Source organism: Acomys russatus, chromosome 19 (assembly GCF_903995435.1).
Source record: "Acomys russatus chromosome 19, mAcoRus1.1, whole genome shotgun sequence".
Lineage (NCBI taxonomy): Eukaryota > Metazoa > Chordata > Mammalia > Rodentia > Muridae > Acomys > Acomys russatus.
In genome coordinates this window covers 62,158,923-62,182,071 of record NC_067155.1, presented here as the reverse complement: position 1 = coordinate 62,182,071, position 23,149 = coordinate 62,158,923, and the positions used below count along the sequence as shown (strand labels likewise).

Below are 23,149 nucleotides of genomic sequence, written 5' to 3'. Positions count from 1 at the left end.
ATGATAGAAAGTGACACCCCACCCAAAATGTCAGGACTGATGAGAAGCTCGGGGCACAGTCACCACCGCCCTCCGCAGGAATACAGGTGAGGCCGGGTCTGTGTGCTGGTGGAGGCGCCTGCAGCCTCGATGGTTCTGGTGTTACAGGAGTCAAAAAGCCTCGGTTTCAGAATGTGCCTTTTCCCTTCTCCTGAGTGAGAGACTGTGGGCAATCTGACGACAGCAGCAGCTGTTGCTTCCTACCCAGGGACCCCTTGGCAGGGGCACCTAGGAAATGGCCCCCCTGAAGCTTTCTGGATGTTGGGAGGCTCACGAGTTCTTAGCCCGCCTGTGTGATTTTTAACAGACCCTCCGCCCTCTCTGGGCCTTGTTTTCCCCTCATGTAAATCAATGACACTGTTGAACTAGACGGTCTTCAGGGTCTCTCTGGAGTTCTTCGGACCAGCTAGTCCAAAAGGGAAGCCCAAGCAAAGCAGTTCTCAAACAGAACCAAAGTTCCGGGGAGGGTGTGGGGAGGCTTACGGTAGGTCGTTCCTTCTCTGTGGAAAACCATTAGCGGCTTAGCCAAAACCCAAACCCAAACAAAACATTCTTTACAGGCGGGAGAAATGAGGCCCAGAGCTGAGCTCAGTTGAGAGCATGCACCCGTTGGGAGGGAAGGAGGGAGGAGAAGGAATGGCACCGGGTCCCTGTGAGCCTCTCTTCCTTGAGGATGCTGAGTCTGACCTGGTTCCCAGGGCCCTAACGTCTTGGTTGAGGAGTGGGGCCAGTATGGGGGTTGCCCTGGGAAGGCCAGGCTGTCACCTCAGATCAACCCTGTTTACCCAGGGGCTGTCTGGCCCAAGGGGCCCGCAGCAGCAAGAGCAGTGCCTGCTGAGGTACCCAGCAGCCTCCAATTAGAAAGGCAGCCGCCGCTGGACACAAAGAAAGCCAAGGATTCAAACAGCTGGGTGTATCTTATTGGGGGGCGGGGAGACACGACGATGCTGTGTGTTGCACCTGGGCCAGGTGCAAAGGCAGTTGCTGTACCCATCCAGTCCTAGCCTCTGCTGAGCCCACTACCACTCAGGTGAGGAAACTGAGGTCAAGTGTCACCCAGCCTAAGCCCTCTGGGCTTCCTTCTCACTCTTGGGGGTTGAGTGATCGTGAGTGGGGGCTGCGTGGGCCATCTCTGGCTTGGGTAAACCTGGCTTCTCTGGCTGTGGGGCACTTTCTAAACCTTGGTTTCTTCACCTGTGAAATGGAGATAAGTGGTACCAGCGGTATGGGGTTTCTATGGCAACCAAGCAGCCCCCCCCCCAATCTGGCTTGGCCACTTGCCAATGGTATGATGGTCCCAGGCCACATCATCTCTGAGGTCTCGTTGGCTTAATATAACAGACATGAGAGACTACTGTAAAATTAGCAGGCACCCAGCAGGTCTGACATGTTCCCTGGGCACCACTACCATTGTCCTCCAAGTGGGAAGGCCGTGAGGGAGCAGGTTCTCTCCGGGGCTGGATGTCAGAGCTCGGAGGCGCGGACTCTGGTTCCACCCCAAGAGTTCCAGAAAGGTCAGGAAAGGCAGTAGGATGAACAAAGGTTAGAGGTCAGACAACATGCCAGTTCCTTGGCCTGCTTCTGACTGGCCCCGTGACTTCAGATTCCTGTTTTTAAAGTGAGAAGGATTGGGGTCAGTGAGGTGACTCTGTAGGTAAGTGTACTTGTGGAGCAAAAGCCCCGTGAGCTGAGTTTGATCCCTGAAGCCGACATAAAAGGTGGCAGGGGGGTTGGGGATTTAGCTCAGCGGTAGAACACTCAAGCTCAAGGCCCGGGGTTCGGTCCTCAGCTCCAGAAGGAGAAAAAAAAAAAAAAAGGTGCCAGAAGAGAACAGACCCCACAAAGCTGTCCTCTGACCTCTACACTTGTGCTGTGATAGGAATGTCCAATAATAATAATAATAATAATAATAATAATAATAATAACAACAACAACAACACCGCAAACGGACACAACTAGGCCTGCCATGAGGGGATTAGTGACAAAGCTTGCAGCGCAGGGACTGCTTAACTAGGTTTTGCCATTGCTGCTCCCAGCTTAGCCATGCTGGAATGTTGTGGGGGAATCAGAACCACAGAGAGCATACTGGGAGTGTGGGGCTGCCTGAATCCGGATGCCCATCTGCCACCCCAGTGGAGGCTCCCATGAGGCTCAGGCCAGAGCAACCCAGAAACTGCCTGCAGCACTGTGCACAGCAGCCCCGATCTAACGCCAGGGGAGGGCAAATAGAGCGCACCCCCGGCAGGCAGAATGCACCCCTGGGGGGCGAGGATGGCAGGTGGATTCTGTCCACTGACCAGCTGGCAAATAAGGACTGGAAGCAGGCCCCATGCTAACGGCACTGGAGCCTGAGGTGCCTGGACCCCGGCCCTGAGTACCTTTCCCACCTGCAGTCCTTCTTTTCCTTGCACTGGACAGCGTGAGCCCCCAGACGGTGGAAAACCTTAACCTTCCCTGAAACCCCTGGGAGCTCTTTGCCACCCGTAAAAGGTGGCGGCCACTCCCAAACCATCCCGGGAGGGCAGCATTCCCATGACATTGCGGTAAGGGGATGAATCCAGGGATTAGCCAGGGTGAATGTTTTAGCAAGATGGACTGGAGGTGACAGGCTAAGCCGGGAGTTATGGACACCCTGAGACCCCTGTGCCTCTCCTCTCACATCTCACTGTTAAAAGAAAACAAAATGAACAAACAGAAACGAGGACAACAACAAAAACCCCACATCACCTCACCACTGTGTGACCTCCCCCGCCCCTCCCCCCAAAAAAACCCCAAGTTACTGCCCTCTCTGATCCACTTTGTGAAAAGGCACCTCTGAGAACCAATCAGCAGGCTGCGTGAGGGCTTTGTGCCTACCGCCAGCCCTGACAGCCACTGCCCATGGAAGGGAAATTTTATAGTTCCTGGGGCAGAGAGTCTTCGCCTCCAACAACGGTTTACAGCTCCTTCGTCTCCAGGGATCGATCCTCTAGGCTACGAGTCCAGGCACCAGCAGGGGCCCCATTGCAGGCCACAAGCAGCTGCCTGGTGCCCCATCCCCTGGGGCTGCTTTAGCCGTTAGTTAACTTTCAATGCCCATGTTCCGGGAGGATGTTGCTGGCTGCAGCCAACAGCCCAGTTGTGGGGCAGCTGTCACCAGAGCCGCCAGTACCTGCAGCTCTCTCCCTGAGCAGCCTTGGGCTCTGCTAGCTTTAGCTGAGTCTCTTCTTAGCTCTGAGGGTAGGAAGGAAGTTCACTCCCAAGATGCCAAGGAACAGCTCTCGTTCTCGAGCACCTGCTGGGTGACAGGTGCAAGGTGCTTTCTCAGTTCCAGCAAACACACTCCTCGTGTTATCCTCACCATGGCAATGACCCTGGCTTCCTCTCCATCCACAAACTAAGAGGAGGCTATCAGCAACGTTTGCCCACAGGCATATATTTGGGGAGGGGAAGGAGAGAAAAAAAAAAAGTTATGCGTAGCTGCAGCAACTTTTGGAACTTAGCTTAGACAGGGTCAGGCCCAGCCCCTTCCCTCCACAGGTGGGAAGTAAGCAAGGAAGTCATGTTGGGTCTCAGGCCCACGCTCATTCACTCACTCTCACAGTGCTCCTCCACTGAGAGTGAGCCCTGATCATTGGCTTCCCAAAATGTCAGGGTCTGCTCTAAAAGAGGAAGTGATCCTGGGAAGGCACCCCCCCCACTTCCCTACATGGTGCTTTTTTTCAGTCCCCCCCCCCCCGCGTGCAGTGCCAGGCTGAGATTGGCTAGTCAGTGTGGACTGGATGGATGGGTGAGCAAACAGATGCCCCTCGCTGTGTGTGAGGGTGGAGCACTGAACCTCATAAGAAAGGTTCCGCCCACCAGCTGTAACCTCCTGGGTACCAAGCACCCGGTGTGAACATCTTTGCATCCTCCACCTTCAGGGTCAGTATATTGAATTGCATCCTGGCTACTGTACAGACAAGGAAGAGAGGTGGCCTTGCTGGGGTCCAGTTACACTACATCCCGCAAAATGCACACGCACATACATACATACATACACTAAGTCCCAAGACACCTATTGTTCTAGACTGGGGGGTGGGGAAGGTGGGAGGCGGGGGGGGGGGGGGGACACCGCCTCCCTCCCCCCTCTCCCCAAAACCACATCATTTCATAGCACACCCACTATGCCTTGCAGGGAACTTCTCAGCGTGCTAAGTAGTGTTTGTTTTACCTTTTTCCATCAACCGTTCTGAAAGGCACCACAAAGGACATGTTAGCTGGGTAAACATGGCCCGCAAAGGCTTAATCCCAGAAACAAGAACCGTTTGTGAAGATGAAACAGTTTCTCGCTCGCCATCCACAGCCCAGGAGGGTGGGGGCACCTCCTTGCCATCAGGATGGGGGTGGCTCTTAGTCCCTCCCTTCACTGTTTGCTGGCACACCCTTTCTGGGGCTCATCCAAGGGGGGAGCAGAAGACGCAGTGCAAAGTTATGTATGTGGGCGGAAAGCACCAGATATGTGTGTGCCCGTGTGTCTGTACCATCCCATTGTAGCCTCCCGCCTAGCCTGCGGTGAGAATCCCGGTGATTCCATTTTCTTTATGGGGAAACTGAGGCACAGAGAGGTGAACGGAGTTGCTGAAGTCACATGGCTACAAAGGAGTTGAGATGAGGTTTGAGCCCAAAGTGTATGTGCCTTCTCTCCAGTGCAGTGGCAGTGCCAGCTCTGCCCATCATGGCCTTCAGACTCAACGGTGTGGGGATAGCGCCTTTCAGCAGCTATAACCATGTAGGCATGCGTGCACCCTAGCTGGGCACCCACAGGGTCCCTCTGCACAAGTGTGTGATCAGGAGCAACATGGGACAACGCCATGGAGTTCTGTCCACCTCGGGTGGGCAAACCCATGCCACATGATGGAACGGCAGCCTGAGTTGGCTATTCGTGTGTTGTGAGGAGGTTCTGCCCTTTTGTTTGGCCATCTAAGCATCTAGCAACTAGCAGGGAGGGAAGGCTAAGTAAGAGTACGCATTCCTGGAGGTTGGCAGGAGATTTCCCCAGCCGTCCAAGCATGACTGACACCATACTATGCATTTTAGGGGCAGGGCAGAGTTCAGAGACACTGGGACAGTCTGGGAAGGCTTCTCGGAGGAAGTGGTGTAAGAGCTGGGATAGAAGTAGGGGCTGAGGGAAGTGTTCTGGCACCAGACTCAGCTGCTAGATTCTTCCTCTCTTTTCCACACGACCAGGCAGATATACAAGAGATGCCCACAGGGTGCTGAACACATGGCCATGTTTCCACAACAGGAGGCTAGAAACCTGTGTACATATCGGCACTCACAGGGAGGGCCAGCAGTGTTGAGGTAGTTGAGGAGGGCGCCTCTGAGCGGCAGACACTTCAGAGACTGAGAAAGACCTAGAGAGCGCAGCATGCCGGGCCTTAAGACAGGTGAGAGTTTAGAACTCATGAGGAACTGAGGTGGGCAGCTGAGGAGAGGCCACTCATTCACCATAGCTGGTCTCCCAGGCAACCAGGGCAGCCAGCTCAGATTTCCAAAAGTGTCCCTTGACTGAGACTGTGTGTGCATGGGGACCCCAGAAAAATGGTTCTTTTTAACAGTGACTCGATGAGGCTGTGCCCTTCCTGACACAGCCTAGCATGTTCTAGCCACGTGGGCAGAGTGGCCAAGAAAGACACTGCAGGGCAAGGGCCCCTCCAGCTCAGTCACATAGTTCACCTGCCGTGCACCTGAGGCTGAGGCTGAGTGGTAGCCTCCTCAGTCTATAGGAGCACTCGGGGTGCAGACTGAAGGGCCCCTGGGTTTGTGGCTATCGAGGGTCAGTTAGGAAGCCACCTGCTTAGACACAAGAAAGTCGGCAGTCAGCTCAGGGTATGTGACGTTGGCATGGATACTCCCTAAGGATCAGACACTGCTAGCCCCACCCCCCCCATTCATGTTGAGTCCACACTCCTAAAAGAATGAACCAATCACATGAGGCCCCATCAGTTGCAGGAAGCACCTCCGTCCTCTGAATGTTATTTCTGCTGCTCTTCACCAGGCCTGTTGCAGCACAGAGCTCCTGTTTTACAACTGAGTAAACTAAGGCACAGAGAGGTAGATTGCCCACAGACAAGTCTCATGGATGCTGAAAGCCTGGGTGGGTGGGGTTCAAACCAGGGTTGTCCCACCTGAAGCCTGTCCTGGTTGGCTCATTACCATGCCAGAGAGAGTGCCACAAGGCCTGTGTCTGGCTCCTAGGCTAATGGGCCTGGTGAGTTCAGGGGCCTCTGGACACAACTCAGAATGAGGTGAAACACCTGTTAGCTAAGGCACATAACAGGGACCCACGGGCCAGGTCACAGCTAGAGCAGATAGCTACCTGGTGTTGATTCTCCAAGTGAATGTTGGAGGTTGGCCTGGTGTCTTCTTTTGATGCTAATTACTGCTTGCTGTCTCTGTGACCCACCTTGCCTAAGAGCCTAACCTGTTTGACCAAGAAAAGGTCATCACACCTGGGCAGGGTAAACGGGATAGACGTGCTAAGAGTCCAGGGCTGGGGGAGACAGAGGGAATCTTGGGAAGGAGAGACCCGAGAAGAGCAGGTGTCTGTGTCTTCATTGATTGTTAGTGGGTTAGGAAATACCTCCGTAATAATAATTATAGGGCTGATGAGAAACATTATTAGGCCTTACTGATAAATTAACCTCAGCAAGCGACCTCTGCTCCTACCCTGGATCTGGCCCCTACCTTGGGCACCCCAGACAATGACTCCTTTAGTATGGTTCCGAACGCCCAACATAAGATGGCCGCACAGTGGGTCATAAGGCAGCCCCATGGGGGATAAAACGGGTTACCACGAGGGGTTTCCCATTTCAAATGGGAAAACTAAGGCCCAAGCAGAGTTGGGGAGGGGAGGTATGTGTGTTAGGGCAGGTACCTGGGCTGTGCAGTTGTGGGTTTGGCACCCCTATCCGACTTGACCCCACTGTCTCTGAGTGAGACGGTGTCCAGGTGGCACATGGGCCAGTAAGGTTTGAACAGGGAGATACGATATTTTGGGAGGGGGCTCACTAGAGAGCCACTCAGTTAGAGGTGCTCTGGGGACCTACTCACTAACAAAGCCCCCTGAGAATGGGTAATGCCCCTAGGATTTGAGAAGGATGCACTGTTAGGGGTCACCCCAGGAACCCCTGAACCAGAACTTTAATCAGCTTGCTCAGCTACACCCCTGACTGTTCGACCAGCTTCTTATTTGCTTAGGCTAGTCCCTGCTTGCTCAGGCTAGCTCTCTGCCTGTTCAGACTCTGAATAGGGCTGTGAGCTCGAGGTGAGCTGTAGCCACAGGGAGCACCAGGTCTTCCACACCTGCTCAAGAGAGTGGGGGGTTGGACATCTGGAAAGTGGGGTACATTTGCGATTGTTGAGGGCCTCTTGGGCTGGGCTCTGTGGCTCTCTGTGCAGAAGAGACAAAGTCGCTTGCTTCAATAGTGGGGGCTCCTGGGGCCACTTGCACCCAGTAGGAGGCTCAGCTCCTATCTTACTCTTGTCACTGCTCTAAACCCTCAGGGTTCCCAGAAACCTGGGTGGTGCCTGCTGCGGGGCTCAAGGGAATGGAGGTTTCTAGACAACTCTATGGCGGACTCTTCAGAGATCAGAGAAACGAACACCTGGCTGAGTGAGGCCAGGTCACAGGGAGAAAGGTGGCCAGGCAAGGCATTCATTGTGAGCCAACAGAACGGGCCCCAGAGAAAACAGAGCTGAGGTCTGTGGAGCAGTGACATCCACCCCACCCACGGACCCACAGCGGCAGTGACAGCCACCCCACCCACTGACCCATGGTGGCTGTGGCATCCACCCCACCCACTGACCCACAGAAGCAGTGACATCCACCCCACCCACGGACCCACTGAAGCAGTGACATCCACCCCACCCATGGACCCACAGCGGCAGTGACATCCACCTCACCCATGAACCCACAGCATCTATGAAGCCTCATAGGCCCATCACACACTGCTCCTGGGTCAGAGTGAGGTCACCCAGTCAGCCAGAAGATGACTCAGCTTCCTAGTACCCAGGTGTGTTGGAGTCACCTGAGCATGGATGGGAGTCCCATCCCCACAAAGCCTGGTACAGTAACAGGGGTGCAGCAGGCACATGGGTTATGTGGGAATGAGATGGGTCGGTGCAGTCAGTTGGAGAGGCTGCTGCAGTCCTGTCATAGAGTCGGGAGGAGAGAAAGGACGCTCCGCCTCCGGGGCTGTCATGCCCATTATGCAGATGTGGAAACCAGGTCTTAGAATGGTTCAGAAGCTCGTGACATCACTCAACAGGAAGGGTGAGGTCAGGACGTCATCAGAGAACCTGTCAGTCATGTGACAAAGAGAGACAGATGGGGGATGGGGGGAGTGGGGGGGGGAAGGAGGACGGGGAGAGGGGGACACGACACACAAAAGCAGAGTGGGGGAGGGGTGCAGGTGGGAAGAGCTGGTCCTGGGTGGTTTTGTCTCTGCCCCCCTGGAGCTAGCAGGCTTGTGGGCATGGGGGACATATGACCCCAGGGTTCTCATTGAGAAACAGAAGGACAGGCAGTAAGTGGACAGGCTTGTAGACTTTCACTGCCTTTTCTCCTTCATCTACAAGTGTTCCCACCTTTGTCTGGTAGAGAGAAAAAAAGTTACTCTGAGCAGAGCCTTAGGGTTACTCTGTCTTTCCTCCTCGTTCTTTGTCATTGACCCTCTCACGGTGGCAGGAGAGATCTCGACCTGTCCTTTGCCGCCCCTACAAACCATCTCTGGGGCTCTGGAGTCTCTTTGCCATTAGTCTCATTCATGCCCATTTTACAGTTTGGAAAGCTAAGGCGGGGGGGGGGGCGCTGAGGGGAGGATTAAGTGTTCTTCTGAGGGCTGGTGGCAGGAAGCCAGAAGCCAGGAATCTTTCCCATAGCGACGTCCTGGACCCACAGTTTACACTCTATGAAGTGCTGGCAGGAAGCGGGACTGAGCATGGCTGGGAGTTGGTGAGGAAGTATGGAAGCAGCTGTGAAGGTGGTGTGCTCCGGGCAGTACAGTGAGGACAGTCCCTTCAGTGCGCCAGTCCCTGTGTGGCAAAGGGAGGAGAGGACGGGGCTTCGAGGTAGCTCACTGCTTCCCGTGTTCCACCAAGGCTGGCTGGGCCAAATGGGGCTGCCTCACTGAGACAGACTTTCCGGGTTAGGGGTTGGGGGGAAAGGAGGCAGCAGGGGTGTCACAAACCCCTAAAATAAACAGCAAACCCCCAAGAATAAAGAATGGGTTTGAGGCCAGCCTGGTCTTACAAAGCGAGCCCGGGACAGTGAAGGCTACACAGAGAGACCCTGTCTCGAAAAACCAAAACCAAAACCAACAAACAAAAAAATTGGAGCCCAGCTCACACTAAAAGGTGACTGCCCGCAGTCTCATTTGATGCTCACAGCTGCTCAGGGGACAGGGCCTCAGGGCCTGAAGGGACATTCCTAAGGTCCTGTTACTCAGAGTCCCAAGGGCCTATCAAGTGCCAACTGCCTTGGGGTCATCTCCAAGGGCGGATCCAGCATCCAAGCCAGACCCTCCCGCATCTGCCCTGGAAGTTTCTGCTCCTACAAACTGGCTGAGAGCCCTGGCCTCAGGTCAGGGCTGCGCCCCCAGAAGACCTCTGAGTCAGCGTCAGGAAGGAGCAAGAATGCAGGAGAGACTGAGACCAAGTCCTTGTCACCCCACTTGCACGCAAAGGGACTTTTACTGCATAGCCTCAGTTTCCCCACCTGTAGAGTAAGGTGTTCTGTTCTCTCTAGCCCTCCTGGTGCTTGAGAAAAGGAATTCGGGGGTCAGAGGGTAACTCTAGCAGGGCCAGACCAGACCATCACTCTGTCTTTCTTGGGGGGGTCAGTGACCCTAGCTCATCCTGTTTTAGCCATGTGTGCTGTCTGCACACAGGGCCCAGGTCCTTAGTGAACACCAGCGGGGAGGTAAGGATAAAATTGAGAGCTATAGCTGGGCATAGTAGCACACGCCTTTAATCCCAGCACTCAGGAGGCAGAGGTAGGCGGATCGCTGTGAGTTCGAGGCCAGCCTGGTCTACAAAGCCAAGGCTACACAGAGAGACCCTGTCTTGAAAAACCAATAAAAACCAATAAATAAATAAATTTTTTTTAAAAGTGAGCTACAGAGCAGCAGTGGGGAGCACACAGGGCAGAGGGGACAAAGCTGGGTTGTGGGCAACCTGGCTGTTCAGAGAGGAAGAGTCTCCCAAGGGAGTCAAGAGCCCTAACGGCCCCCGTCCAGGTTGAGACTGGGACCCCAGTGTGGCTGTCTCCCTGTGACAATGGGTCATCTGAAAGCAAGGCAGGGGACCTGTGAGGAACATAGCCTGAAGCAGTGATGGCATCCGGAGGAGGTAGAAGGGAGGGCTGGTTAGGCAGGAACAGCAAAGGCAGAACTGTGGAGTCCAGGCTGTGCTGAGCATGTGGCTGTTGGGTGCACAGTGGTGGCTGCAGGAGGCACGAGAGGGACTGAGGGATGCTGGGAAAGGGACCACCACCAGGACAGCACCAACCCCAGCCTGTCACCTGCTCCACCCCTGAGAAACACCTAAGAGGAGGACTTGTTTTTTCCATATGTAAAATGGGGACAGTGCTGTCACTCAGGGCCTGACTTTTGTTTTGTTTTTGTAACCAGGGTTTCTCTGTGTAGCCTTGGCTTCGGGGCCTGACTTTAAGGGTGGAAGTGGCTAGTGGCTGTGGCCGGGCTGTGTGTTTGCTGGCTCTGAGCCTGGCTATCCTTATTTATGATGCTAAATTGGTGCTAAAGAAGTGGTCGTGGCAGCCGGGCTGTGGTGGCGCACGCGTTTAATCCCAGCACTCGGGAGGCAGAGGCAGGTGGATCTCTGAGTTCAAGGCCAGCCTGGTCTACAAAGCGAGTTCCAGGAAAGCCAAGACTACAGAGAGGAAACCCTGTCTGAAAAAAACAAAAGAAGAGAGAGAAAGAGAGAGAGAGAGAGAGAGAGAGAGAGAGAGAGAGAGAGAGAGAGAGAGAGAGAGAGAGAGAGAAAGTAAAGGTCACAGTGCCGTGTGTCGCAGGCTTCACTCTCATAGCGTCCCCTGATGGGGACAGTGGTCTGGGATTTACAGGTGGAGAGTAAAGGCTCAGAGAAGTTGAGGGAATGGCTTGAGGGGACCCAGGGTCAGAACCACAAGCCCCCACCTCTGCCGATGCGCTCACTGCTTCCTGGATTCACCCTTCACAGGTTCTAGTCCATGCAGGTGGCCTGGGGCCTCCTTCAACCTGACGTCAGGGCTTCTCCTCCACAGGCCCCTAGCCCGGCGGCGCAGAGCAGCAAGAAAACTGGAGAGGGAGCAGGGCTCTCACAGGCATCCCTGGGAGGTGGGCTGGCTGTGGAGCGAGGGCAAGAGAGTGGTGTCAACCCCTCCCCCTTACACCGTTGTCTCCGGGGGCCCAGGAGACAGATGGCACGGCCCAGGCCAGGGCCTGGACTGTCGCTCAGATGAGTTATGAGCAGGCCAAAGGGGTGGCAGCCAGGAAAACAGAAACAATAGCACGAGACTTAGAACAATGGGGGCCACGTGCCTCAAGGGCAACAGTCGTTTGGGGCACAATGGGCCCCACCGAGGGACAGCAGCCGGGCCAACTGTTGCCACTGACAAGGACCAGCCAGTTTTCAAATGATTTCCAGGCCCTGTTTTCCTACGAGGCAACCAATGGCCGAGGTAGCCGATAGTCACCTGATACCAGCTTCGTGGGCTGAGGGCCCAGTTCTGTGACAACTGAGCAGCAGTGGTTATGGCAACACTAACTGTGGCTCTAAAAACACAGGGACAGAGAGCAGAGATGGGAGAGAGAGGATGCGAGCTTGGCGATGCCAGGCGAAGATGGCAGGCCACATAGGAATCCCCCACGAGGGCAGGAGGGACCTAGAGGCTGCGTCTCCATGGTGCAAGCCCTTCTCACTCCTGTCTTTGTGAGAGCCTGTCTCACACTGGTTAACTCCAGTGTGTGAGGTGCAGTACCTCTTGGCAACAAAGCAGACAGACCCTGGTACTGGGACTGATGCCAGACTGTATGGGCAGCTCAGTGTGGCATATACAAGGTGACGTCACAAAGCTGTTGGCCACATGGCACATGGGACTTCAGGGATACCAGGGTCATCTCCCCATTTGGGGTCTTGCCCGGCACCACCTCTTTCTGTGTGTGTAATCAATGACACATGTGTATGCATATATCTCCCTGCTGGTGACTGGTAGCCCTGATGGGGACCCAGGGGCAGCCCCTGGCTGCAGGCTGTGCCACCTGCTCCCGGCCCCTTACTTCCTGTGCTACTGGCCTTAACCAAGTGACCCATTGTGCTGAGCCTCAGTTTACCATATGTAAAAAGAGGGCACAGCGTGTGTATATACCTTACCTAAAATGTTTGGAACCAGAAGTGTTTTTGAATCTCGGTTTGGATATACAAAGTGAGCCATCTTTGTGGAGGAGCCAGAGAGCAAAGATGGAATTCACAGGTGTCTCCTATGTCTCACGTGCCCAGCACAAAGGAATTTATAGATGCTCCTTCCATCCCCTCCACTTTTGGACAGTGACCCCTGAGATGATCTGAGGTGTGGTGTTTCCCGCTGAGACATCATGGAGGTAACGCGCTAAGTTCTGGATTTTGAGCTTTTGGTTTTTGCAACAGGCTCCTGCCTTCTGTGGGTGACGATGACCTCCCTGGAGACCTTCAGTCGCTGTCATGGCTCACAGCCGTGGACGTGCCTCGGCTACAGCAGATGGCGAGTGCACGGATAGACCTGAGCAGCTCCAGTGTGCCACACTCACACCCAGGTAGGCTCAAGGGGAGGAGGTGACCCCTGACCCTGCCCCCAGCCTGCTCCTTCTGTTTCTCTGTCCTCTCTGCCTGTATCTGTAAAAAGGGGGGAATCCCCTCTTTCTGGGAGCATGTCCATACCTTAGTGATATGTCAAGCCCCAGGGAAGACAGCTCAAACATCTCACACTGCCAGCAGATGTGTGGTGGGCCAATGCACCTGAGGTCCATCCTTGCATGTACTAAGAGTGGGGTTTAGATTTTTCTGAAAACAGTAAGAAAATGAAGACAACAGGTCAGGTGGCTGGCATAGCCTAAAGCCTTTGCTGTCTGACCATTTAGAAAACAAATGTGGGCTGGAGAGGTGGCTGAGAGGTGAATAGCATTGGCTGCTCTTCCAAAGGTCCTGAGTTCAATTCCCAGCAACCACATGGTGGCTCACAACCATCTATGAGATCTGGTGCCCTCTTCTGGCATGTAGACACACATGCAGTCAGAACACTGTATACATAATAAATAAATAAATCTTCTAAAAAAAAAGTACAAAACAAGTGTACTGCCTTCTGTTCTAGAAGACTCTGAGATAATCTTGGCACTTAGGAGGTACTCCATAAATGACAGGAAGCTGTAATCAAAGACAGTGGACTAAAGGCAGGACTGACGGAAAATGGTGACAGAAATGCCACTGTGATAGAAGAACAGGACGGAAGTGGACATCAGTGCCTGGCAGGACGGCTTGGGGTGGTGGGGGTGGGGTGGGGACTATTCTTGAGAGCAAAGGAGCAGGAAATACTCATTTACTTTTGAGACAAGGTCTCCCTAAAGATTGCAGACTGGCCTTGAATTATAGATGCTCCTGTCTCAATCTCCCAAGTGCGTTGCCAGAAATAGATATTTTATAGTTTTTAAAAACTCATCCTTCAGAGAGGTGTGTGATGGCCCTGCCTCTCGGTGGCCCTGCCTCTCGGTGGCCACCATTTCCAGCAGAGCGGCTTCTCTGTACCTTCCTCCTACAGGTGCCTCGGCTGGGGCTGCTGACCTGCATGTGGGTACGACCCCGCGTCCCCTGCTCCGTGGCCAAGCTGCCATGGTCCCCAGAGGCATGCTGGGCTTGGGCCCCCTAGGCAGCCACAGAGCCAGCGTAAGTGCCACTACATGGCTGGGAAAGAGGCGGGCACCTGTCTGTCCCTGACTTTCTGTCTTATCCTCTCCAGGCCGGGCAGATGAGCCAGTTCCCCATAGGAGGCCAGTCATCGTCAGGCCTACAGGAAATGCCACAGCTGTATTCACCTGCTACCCAAGTTCAGTTCCCCCTGCCTCCGGGGTCCCAGCAGGTACCATAGGCTTGGAGAGAGGCTGTCCTGCAGTTGCCTGTGCCCAGCCAGGGGCCCTTCTGAACCTCAGCTTACTCTCAGGCTCCCACAGATAAGAGGCCCCCCTCCCTGCCCATGTTGCTGTTGGTACCCTTCACACCTTGCTGGGGACACGGGAGCATCTCCCTGCGGTTAGAGGCTGGGCTGGGACTTGTGGCTTGCCTCTGCTCTATCTCACCACCCTTTTCTCTCTACTGCCTGGCCCCGTCCCTTCCTGTGAAGTGCCCTCCCGCGGGCCTCTATGGCTCTCCATTTGCAGCCCGGCCTTCCTACCCACAGGCCCACGTGGCAGTGCATTCAACTCAGGAGCTGCACTCCAAACACTACCCCAAGCCCATCTACTCCTACAGGTGAGGCCTGACTACCCAGAAGGAGGGAGCAAGGGCTACCTTTGGGGCATCTTAGTAGACAGCTAGGAAGGGCGACCCCCAGGTGAGACCTCGTCTTGGGAGAGACACGAAGCGTGTACCCTGGCCAAACCCGCACAAAGACGCTGATCATAGGCTGTGTGGCCTGGCCTCCCCAAGCCTAGTTCTTCAGATTAAAAAGTCAGTCACAGAAATGAGCGCCTGTATCTTGGGTTTTGGAGGCAAGAGAAGCATCTTGGAGATGAAGGCTAAGCGCCCCCGGGAGTGAGGTCAAAGGGTAAGCAGGATTTCTCAGCTCGCTGCAGTGGCTGGGCCGGGAGATGGGTAGGGAAGAGGCAGGCGTAGGCCCACAGAAAGGTGCCAACACTTGGAGTGCGGAGGGGCTGGTAGGAAGCAGTGCAGAACTCCTGGCGGAGGGGACCCCAGGCTGTTGCCTGAGTTCTGTTTGCGGCCTCACCTCTGGCCCCAGCTGTCTGATCGCCATGGCCTTGAAGAACAGCAAGACAGGCAGCCTGCCCGTGAGTGAGATCTACAGCTTCATGAAGAAGCACTTCCCTTACTTCCAGGTGAGGGCTCTGAGCCAGGGTGGGGGAGGCACCAGCCCCACCCACCCACCCCACTCCTGCCTCCTCCTGGCATTGCTGGGACCCAGAGCTTCCTCTACACTCCACGCTCTTAGCCCCACAGTTTTGTCATGCCTGGCAGGGAGGACCGGTGTAAGTACGCCCGTACAGATGCCATTTTTGCAAAGTGGATGAAGCATCTGAACATGAGTTTGCCATGTACCTCGGGGCGTGAAGAGCAGTGGGGCCCCGGCCTCGTTATTCAGCAGAGACCCAGACAGCAGTGTGGCCAAGCACGGCTTCAGCGAGAGCCTTCACTGGCGAGTTCAAAAGGATATAGGGAGATCTTGTCAGTGGCCGGAGTGTGGTTGGCCATTAGTCACCCTGTAAGCTTCAACCCCCAAAGACCGACTGGCAGCCGGGGCTCCTAGGTCACATGATCTCAGGCCCGGTCAGTATCCCAGTTAGAGAGAGATGCTGGGAAGAGCTGGGTACCAGTATCTGATTGCCTAAGAGTGCAGTATGAGGGGGCTGGAGAGATGGCTCAGAGGTAAGAGCACTCACTGCCTGCTCTTCCAAGGGTCCTGACTGAGTTCAGTTCCCAGCAACCACATGGTGGCTCACAGCCATCTGTCATGAGATCTGGTGCCCTCTTCTGGTATGCAGGCATACATGCAGGCAAAACACTGTATACTTAATAAATAAATAAATCTTAAAAAAAAAAAAAAAAAAGAGTACAGTGTGAGCATTTGAGAGTGATTTGTATCTAGGCAGCTGCACAGCCTTTGCCACCAGTCTCCCCTGATCCTACCCCCGTAGGAGATGAGAAGGGACATTCCTGAGACCTAGACTACAGGTCCCCAACCACCAGGGCAGGGCCTCCTGCATGCCACAGTCCCCACCCTTCCCTCTCATCTCCCTGGCTTGTATTGTAGACAGAATTAATTCCCCGTGTCCTGCCCTGACCGGCATGAGTTTGAGCATGCCCGGGCGGGAAAGGTTGCGGAGGAGGGTGTCACCTGAGGAGCCTCCCGGGTACCCATGCCTCCCCCACAGACAGCGCCTGACGGCTGGAAGAATTCAGTGAGACACAACCTGTCTCTGAACAAATGCTTCGAGAAGGTGGAAAACAAGTCCAGTGGCTCCTCGCGCAAGGGCTGCCTGTGGGCCCTGAACCTGGCACGCATCGACAAGATGGAGGAGGAGATGCACAAGTGGAAGAGAAAAGACCTCGCCGCCATACACCGCAGCATGGCCAACCCCGGTGAGCCCTGCCCCACCGCCTCCCCGGCTTCCTATGGCTCCCTGCGCCCCCACTCCCCACCCCCCACTTCCACCCCACCCTCCTACTCCCCACCCCCATCCCCCCACCCCTCACCCTCCACCCTTGACTCCCCAACGCCTCCACTCCTCCACCCCCCATCCCCATCACCCACCCCCCTACCCCCCACTCTCCCACCCCCACCTCCAGCTCCTCCACCCCCCACCCCATTGCTGTTGACTCTGCCATTCCTAGTGTCTCACTCCACAGCTCTGGGATGGCATTGGGGCGGGGGGGGGGGGGTAGGGAATAATGAGAGGTCTAGAGAGATGGCTGCCTGGCTAAGAGTGTTTCCTGCTCTTACAGAATCGGGGGTGAGGGGCGGGGTGGGGAGGTGAGGAGGGGGTGTCCAGCTTCTCAGTATCCACATTGGGCCAATCACAACTGTCTGTAGCTCCAGATGTGGGGCTTCTGGTATCTCTCTATGGCAGGTACCCATGTACATGTGGCAGAGGTGAGAGAGGGGAGAGAGGGAGAGGAGAGGGGGAGAAAGAGGAGAGAGACAGAAAGAGAAAGAAAGAAAGAAAGAAAGAGAAGGGGGAAAGAGGCAGGAAAAGAGAGAGAGAGAGAGAGAGAGAGAGAGAGTACATCATCTTTATTAAAATAGACAGGCATGGCAGCATATGTCTGTGAGCTGTGTTGGGGAGGCAGAGATGGGTGGGTCCCTGGGGCACACTGGTCAGACAGTCTAGCTGAATAGGTGAGGTGACTCCAGGTGACAGCACTGGGGTGGGGCAGCGATGCTCCACTCAGCAGGAGAGGGCCTTCCATGGCGCTTATCCCAGGACTCCCCAGCCCTGGTCTAAGCACGTGCAGTAAGATCCTGGGCAGGTCCTCTGGCCTTCTAGATTCTCATCTCTCAAATGGTCCAGCTAGATCTTGGGTCCCTTGTGGTCCAGTATCAGCCTTGTGCTGCATCCCAGGAGAGGAAGGCAGCAGCCACACATGAGTGGTTTCCAGGGCTGGGGAGATGGCTGAGTGGGAAAAGCACTGCAGTGTGAGGACTGAACCCCAGAACCCAGGTGAAGGTGGATACGGGAGCACACGCCAGTCATCCTAGCGCTCCTCAGGCGAGGTGGGTGGTGGAGACGGCATGCCCTGACAACAGGAGACCTTGTGTCAAGGTGGAAGGAAGGCCAGATGCCTGGGATTGTATTCCGACCTGGAGCTGTGCTCTGTGGTGCACATACATGCACACACACCTTTTTTTTTTTTTTTTTTGGTTTTTCGAGACAGGGTTTCTCTGTGTAGCCTTGGCCATCCTGGACTCACTTTGTAGACCAGGCTGGCCTCGAACTCACAGCGATCCGCCTACCTCTGCCTCCCGAGTGCTGGGATTAAAGGCGTGTGCCACCACGCCTGGCTCACACACACTTTTTTAAAAAAATATTTTTATTTAGTTTTAATTTATGTGCATTGGTGTAAGGGTGTCAGATCTTGGAGTTACAGACAGTCGCCAGCTGCCATGTGGGTGCTGGGAATTGAACCCGGGTCCTTTGGAAGAGCAGGCAATGCTCTTAACCACTGAGCCATCTCTCCAGCCCCCCACTTTTAAAAAAAAATATTTATTTATTTATTATTATGCATACAATGTTCTACCTGCATGTCCACCTGTAGGCCAGAAGAGGGCATCAGATTACATTACAAGTGGTTGTGAACCACCATGTGGTTGCTGGGAATTGAACTCAGTACCTTTGGAAGAGCAGGCGGTGCTCTTAACCACTGAGCCATCTCTCCAGCCCCCCCCCCACTTTTTTTTTAAAAGAGAGATTTCTGTTCTTGTTTTCAGCCATTCTCACAGAAGGGGGTCCATTTAGCCCACAGCAAATGGGCTGTGTTGTTTTCAGCATCGGGTTTTTTGTTTTGTTTTGTTTTGTTTTTTGTTTTTGCACAGACTGGTGAGGTCTCTTTAAGCGTTAGTGATCTGGCTATCAAATGGGACCTTCGTCCCTACCTCAGCTCCCTCTGGAGGGGCTGGTGAGAGTTCAAGTAAAGTCCTAGGGCCACAGGTCTGTGCAGTAAGGTCCTGTTAGGATTTCATGGCAACTCCCGTTCCTTGAAGGCCTTTCAATGGCTCGGGATGGCGTTGCATCTCCATAGCAACCTAGCGCGGAATGCATCACTCTGTCTCATGGAAGAGGAGACAGAGAGTCTAAGATGGTTGCTAAGTTCACATGGGTGGTGGCATGGGGGACATAGGGGCTGGTGACAGCGGGAGCCTCTGAGTAACACTTCTTACCTGTCTGCAGAGGAACTGGATAAACTCATCTCAGACCGGCCAGAAAGCTGCCGGCGTCCTGGCAGACCAGGGGAGACTCATACCACCACGGTGGCCATGGCCCACAGCTGCCTGGCCATCTCCCAGCTCCCACCAAAGCCACTGATGACCCTGTCCATGCAGTCAGTCCCCCTGCACCACCAGACCCAGCCCCAGGCACGCCTGGCCCCAGACTCCCCGGCACCGGCCCAAACCCCACCTCTTCATGTCATACCTAATCTCAGCCCAGGGCCTCTCCCCCAGCCAGCCATGGGTAGGGCTCCTGGGGACTTTGTCAACATCAGCACCGACATGAACACGGAGGTGGACGCCCTGGACCCCAGCATCATGGACTTCGCTCTACAGGGTGAGGTGTAGGAGATGGGGGGTTGGGTAGGGTTGGAGGCCAGCAGCAGTCTGCCTGCACCCACCCTTAACATCGTCACCATGACAACCACCTCACCTATTAAAACACTTAATGAGCACCTGCTGTAGACCAACCATGCACTTCCTAGGCACCACCTGGCCCCATCCTGCCACCGCCCCAAGGCCCTGCCACCCGTCCTTATTCCGCTGATGAGGACAATGGAGCAAAGAGAACATCCAGTTGCCAGCCTAGGTCCTCTGGCTACTCACTGGCAGACCCAGGATTTAAGCCTAGTACCCCAAACTTTTCTTCAGCAACGGCTTCAAAGTTGTGTGTGCGCATGCGCGCTGAGTCAGGCGGGTTTACACTTGGCCCAGTGGCCCCTTCAGTAAGTCAAGAATGAGGCTACATTATATAAAAGTCTATGCATCCAAGAACCACACAGGGCATCCCATGCTTCAGCGAAGGCTCCCGGCCCATCTGACCCCTAACACACATGCACCTGCTATGTTCCAGCCATTGTGTCCTGTCCCTCACTAGGGACCAGGAGCAGGTGGCAGGTCTGTCCCAGCTGTGGAAAGGCATGCACCATCTATCTCCTCCCCCTCTCACCCTGGACTAGAGAGAGTCAAGCCGGAAGGGTAAATGGTGCCACCCCATGAGGACCATACGTCTTCCACTCATCACCCTCCTCACCTCAGAGCTGGGTGTTCGGATCAGATCACCTCTGTCTTAGACAGTGGCTCAGAGACTAAAGCGCTCTCCCAGGGACACACGGGAGCAGGAGGAAGACCAGGGCTGGACCTCTGCTTCTACTCTGCTCTGTGATAACACATGACCCGTGCCTCTCTCCCTAAGGAGGGGATTTGAACTCAGGGCCGGTTGGCCCTAAGCCCCTCACCCAGATGCTTTTTGTCTCTGCAAGGTAACCTGTGGGAAGAGATGAAGGAGGACAGCTTCAGCCTGGACACGCTGGGGGCCTTCGGAGACTCCCCACTCGGCTGTGACCTGGGGGCCCCAAGCCTGACCCCCGTCCCTGGCAGCGGTGACCAGTCCTTCTCCGATGTGCAGGTGACAGGTCTCTATGCTGCATATGCCACCCCAGACAGTGTGGCCCCACCGATGGCCACCTCGGCGCAGTACCTGGGCATTCCAGGGAACAAGTCCATTCCTCTGCTGTGAGCCGCCCTCCGGCCAGGAAGAAAGACTCCATGGCCCCACAGGGTCCCCAGCTGCTGGTTGACAAGGAAGTGACAGCTCTTGGTTCTTCCTGCTTCCCTCTTCCCCCACCCCACTATGCCACTACAGGACACGTATGGGGCACCAAGTCAGAAGCCTCGGAGAATGGCGAGCACTCCACTTCTCCTTCTGCAGGGCCCGAGACAGAGGCATAGTCATGTTGAGACCCGGCATTTCTTAGCCTGGGCTCCTGGCAGGGCCTTGGATGGTGAGCGGCCCACATTGGGACACAGTGGTGTGTCACAGAGACACAGCGGGGGAGGGGGGGGAAGCTCTGAGGGCACATTCTGCTAGGACAGGAACCTCTGCCTATGTCTCAGCATGGCCGAAGGCTGGAGAAAGACCAGGTCAGCCTTGGACCTGCCTTGCGGTGACAAGGCCGACCTCTGCTGACCTCTGCCCATTAATTACTCCTAGAGTCTCTAGAGCCATGCTGACTGTTGGGACCATGTGTAAATTTATTTATATTTATTGCGACTCCAGCTGAGGTTGCTGGAATGAGATTCAGCAATCCTTGTTCCCTAGTGACCCTGAGTCACATAGCCAGCCTGCCCAGCAACCCGGGCAGCCCCACCCCCACCCCCCCTCCGCATTCAGAGAATGAGCGAGCACTGTGGCTGCTGGGAAGTGCCCCGTCGTTTTCCTATTAGGTCAGACCTTTTCCTCAGTGTTTAATCATGGCTTACATATACTCATGAGGACAGCCAGGAGAGGAGGTTCCCTAGCATTGAGTTTGAAGAGGATTTCTCTAAGGCCTGTGGGGCTGAGACAAGAGGAAAGGGCTGAGACCTGGACACTCATAACCGGAAGACGTGAACCTGGAGCCCTGAGCCTGCGTCACCCTGAGCAGTGTGGACTACTACTGGCATGGCCGGCCACCTTTTCCTTGTTATGTCTATGATGTCATTCTCTTGTTCCTTAACTGGTTTTTCCAAATGAGAGTTCTGCAGGTAGGTGGGTCATTGGGGAGAAGTGTGGGGACCACTTCCACCCACTCTTTTCTACCTTGATGTTGACTCCCTATCTTGGGGTTCACACCCTAGGGCCCAGTGTTCAGGAGAACCAGCAAGTGGGCCAGTAGTCTTCAAGGGGCCATCTCTCAGGTCTCCCCACACCCTGGCCCTAGACTGTGCAGCCCAGCCATCTGGTCAACCTTGCCCAGCTGCTACGTGCCAGGGCCCCCCCCCCCACCTCGATAAGTCACGCTGTTTAAGTGTTAAGCCCCCATATCTGGGCGGTGCCAAGACTCTGTAGCTATAGTACTGAGTAACTGTCGTCAATAAAGGCTGAACAGCAGCCGTGTGGCTCAATAGAGATGCCGGGGGGCGGGGGGGAAGGGAACCAGTAGTACACAGCATGGAAACCCGGGCCCCTGACACCAAGTTCCCACCAAATGGGGATGGGGGTGGTCAGTGAAATTCACAAGGCTGGCATCCACTGCCCCTCAGCATGAACACCTGACAGGTAGCATCTTGGGAACGAGCTGTAGACAACTGTCAATGATTCCTAAAGAGCAGCAGCTCAGAGAGGGGGGCGGGGGTGGAGAGAGAGTTGCACAGCGTGAGAATGGTCTACACATGCCAACCTCAATTCAGGAGGGGCTGCTCCAAGCTGGGGACAGTGCAGCAGAAAGATTCCTGCCTGTTTATCACCCTGCGCGACATGCCAGGCCGGGGTTGCATCACCCCTTGGGGAGGTTGTGGCTTAGTACTTAGTACCCCTATTTTGCTGGTAAAGAAATGGTGGCTTGAGCTGGGTGCAATGATGCACCCTGTAATCCCAGCACTCGGGAGGCAGAGGCAGGTGGATCGCTGGGAGTTCGAGGCCAGCCTGGTCTACAAAGTGAGTCCAGGACAGCCAAGGCTACACAGAGAAATCCTGTCTCAAAAAAAGAAAGAGGGAAAGAAGGAAGGAAGGAAAAGAAAGAAAGGAAGGAATGACAGCTTGGACAACTCCAAATTACCAGTACCGGGAACCCTACTCCATGGCTTACCCATCACGTGTGCCCTGAGACAAGCCCAACCAGCAGAAACATCGTGTTCCCAGCCACGCCCAAGACAGGTGATGACCCCGCCACCCTGCAGATGTCCTGCTCTTAGTCCAGTGAGGCCCTTGGAATGCTGGTCCTCTATAAGGGGATAAATCTGCTGTGTTACTGAGCCACAGAAAACCAATCCTATTGACGCTGTGAGGGTAAAGTGGGGCCAGGAGAAGCTAAGTGAGACTAGGCGCATTAGTGAGACACACCAGGGCCCACGTATCCGCTGGTGTAAAGAGGCACAAACCTCTCCCCCAGGACTGACTGCTGGATCTTTAGACACCTGCCCTTTTCCCTAAGAGCAGTTTCTGGGATTCAGGGTGGGGGTAGGGAAGGGGTAGAGCCCTGCTAACAGTTGGAAGTGGCGCAGTGGGACCAGAACCACCTCTTCCAGACAGTTCTGTGGTGACGCTGGGCCTCAGGTCGCCAAGCCTCTTAGTTCGAGGACAACGAGACAGATGCCAATGTGACTGACATCCAGCACTGGCACCAGTGGCCTCCTACCACCTACCCTTAGGGCACCCTGCCCACCTGTCTCTCTGGTCGCCAGCAGTGTGTGCAGGGACCAGCAACACCAGGAGATGGGAGCCACGTGAGCTTAGTTCTGGGCACTGTTTTCCCTGCTTCCCCTGCCCGTGGGTTGTTCAGCTCCCACAGGGGCCTCTACCCCCGCCCCTGATGTTTCCCACCTTCTGGACTGGGCAGCTTCTCTGAGTAAACATTGGAACCTGGTGGCTTAGCTGCTTTCTGTTGCCATGATAAAGAACAAGGGAGACAGAGGCAGGAGGAT

At 55.0% G+C, this 23,149-nt stretch overlaps 1 protein-coding gene across 2 annotated transcripts; it reads left to right on the top strand.

Moving 5' to 3' along the window:
* On the top strand, window positions 1–20,297 carry Foxn4 (forkhead box N4). 2 transcript variants are annotated; one of them, XM_051161965.1, is made up of 9 exons: window positions 1–86; window positions 12,706–12,851; window positions 13,850–13,974; window positions 14,057–14,167; window positions 14,429–14,556; window positions 15,044–15,140; window positions 16,194–16,401; window positions 18,708–19,082; window positions 20,008–20,297. In XM_051161965.1, the coding sequence occupies exons 1-9, from the start codon at window positions 1–3 to the stop codon at window positions 20,262–20,264; spliced, it is 1,533 nt and encodes a 510-aa protein (XP_051017922.1). In that variant the 3' UTR covers window positions 20,265–20,297. The 2 variants fall into 2 exon arrangements, with proteins under 2 accessions (XP_051017922.1, XP_051017921.1); XM_051161964.1 differs by having other exon boundaries at window positions 14,048–14,167.
* The last annotated feature ends 2,852 nt before the right edge of the window (window positions 20,298–23,149 follow it).

Excerpts from the sequence above, each read along its gene's own strand:
- Foxn4 (XM_051161964.1), top strand. The coding sequence starts at position 1 with ATGATAGAAAGTGACACCCCACCCAAAATGTCAGGACTGATGAGAAGC. Across the intron at positions 12,852-13,849 it reads TGTGCCACACTCACACCCAG|GTGCCTCGGCTGGGGCTGCT; the intron begins GTAGGCTCAAGG and ends TTCCTCCTACAG. Across the intron at positions 13,975-14,047 it reads TAGGCAGCCACAGAGCCAGC|GCCGGGCAGATGAGCCAGTT; the intron begins GTAAGTGCCACT and ends TATCCTCTCCAG.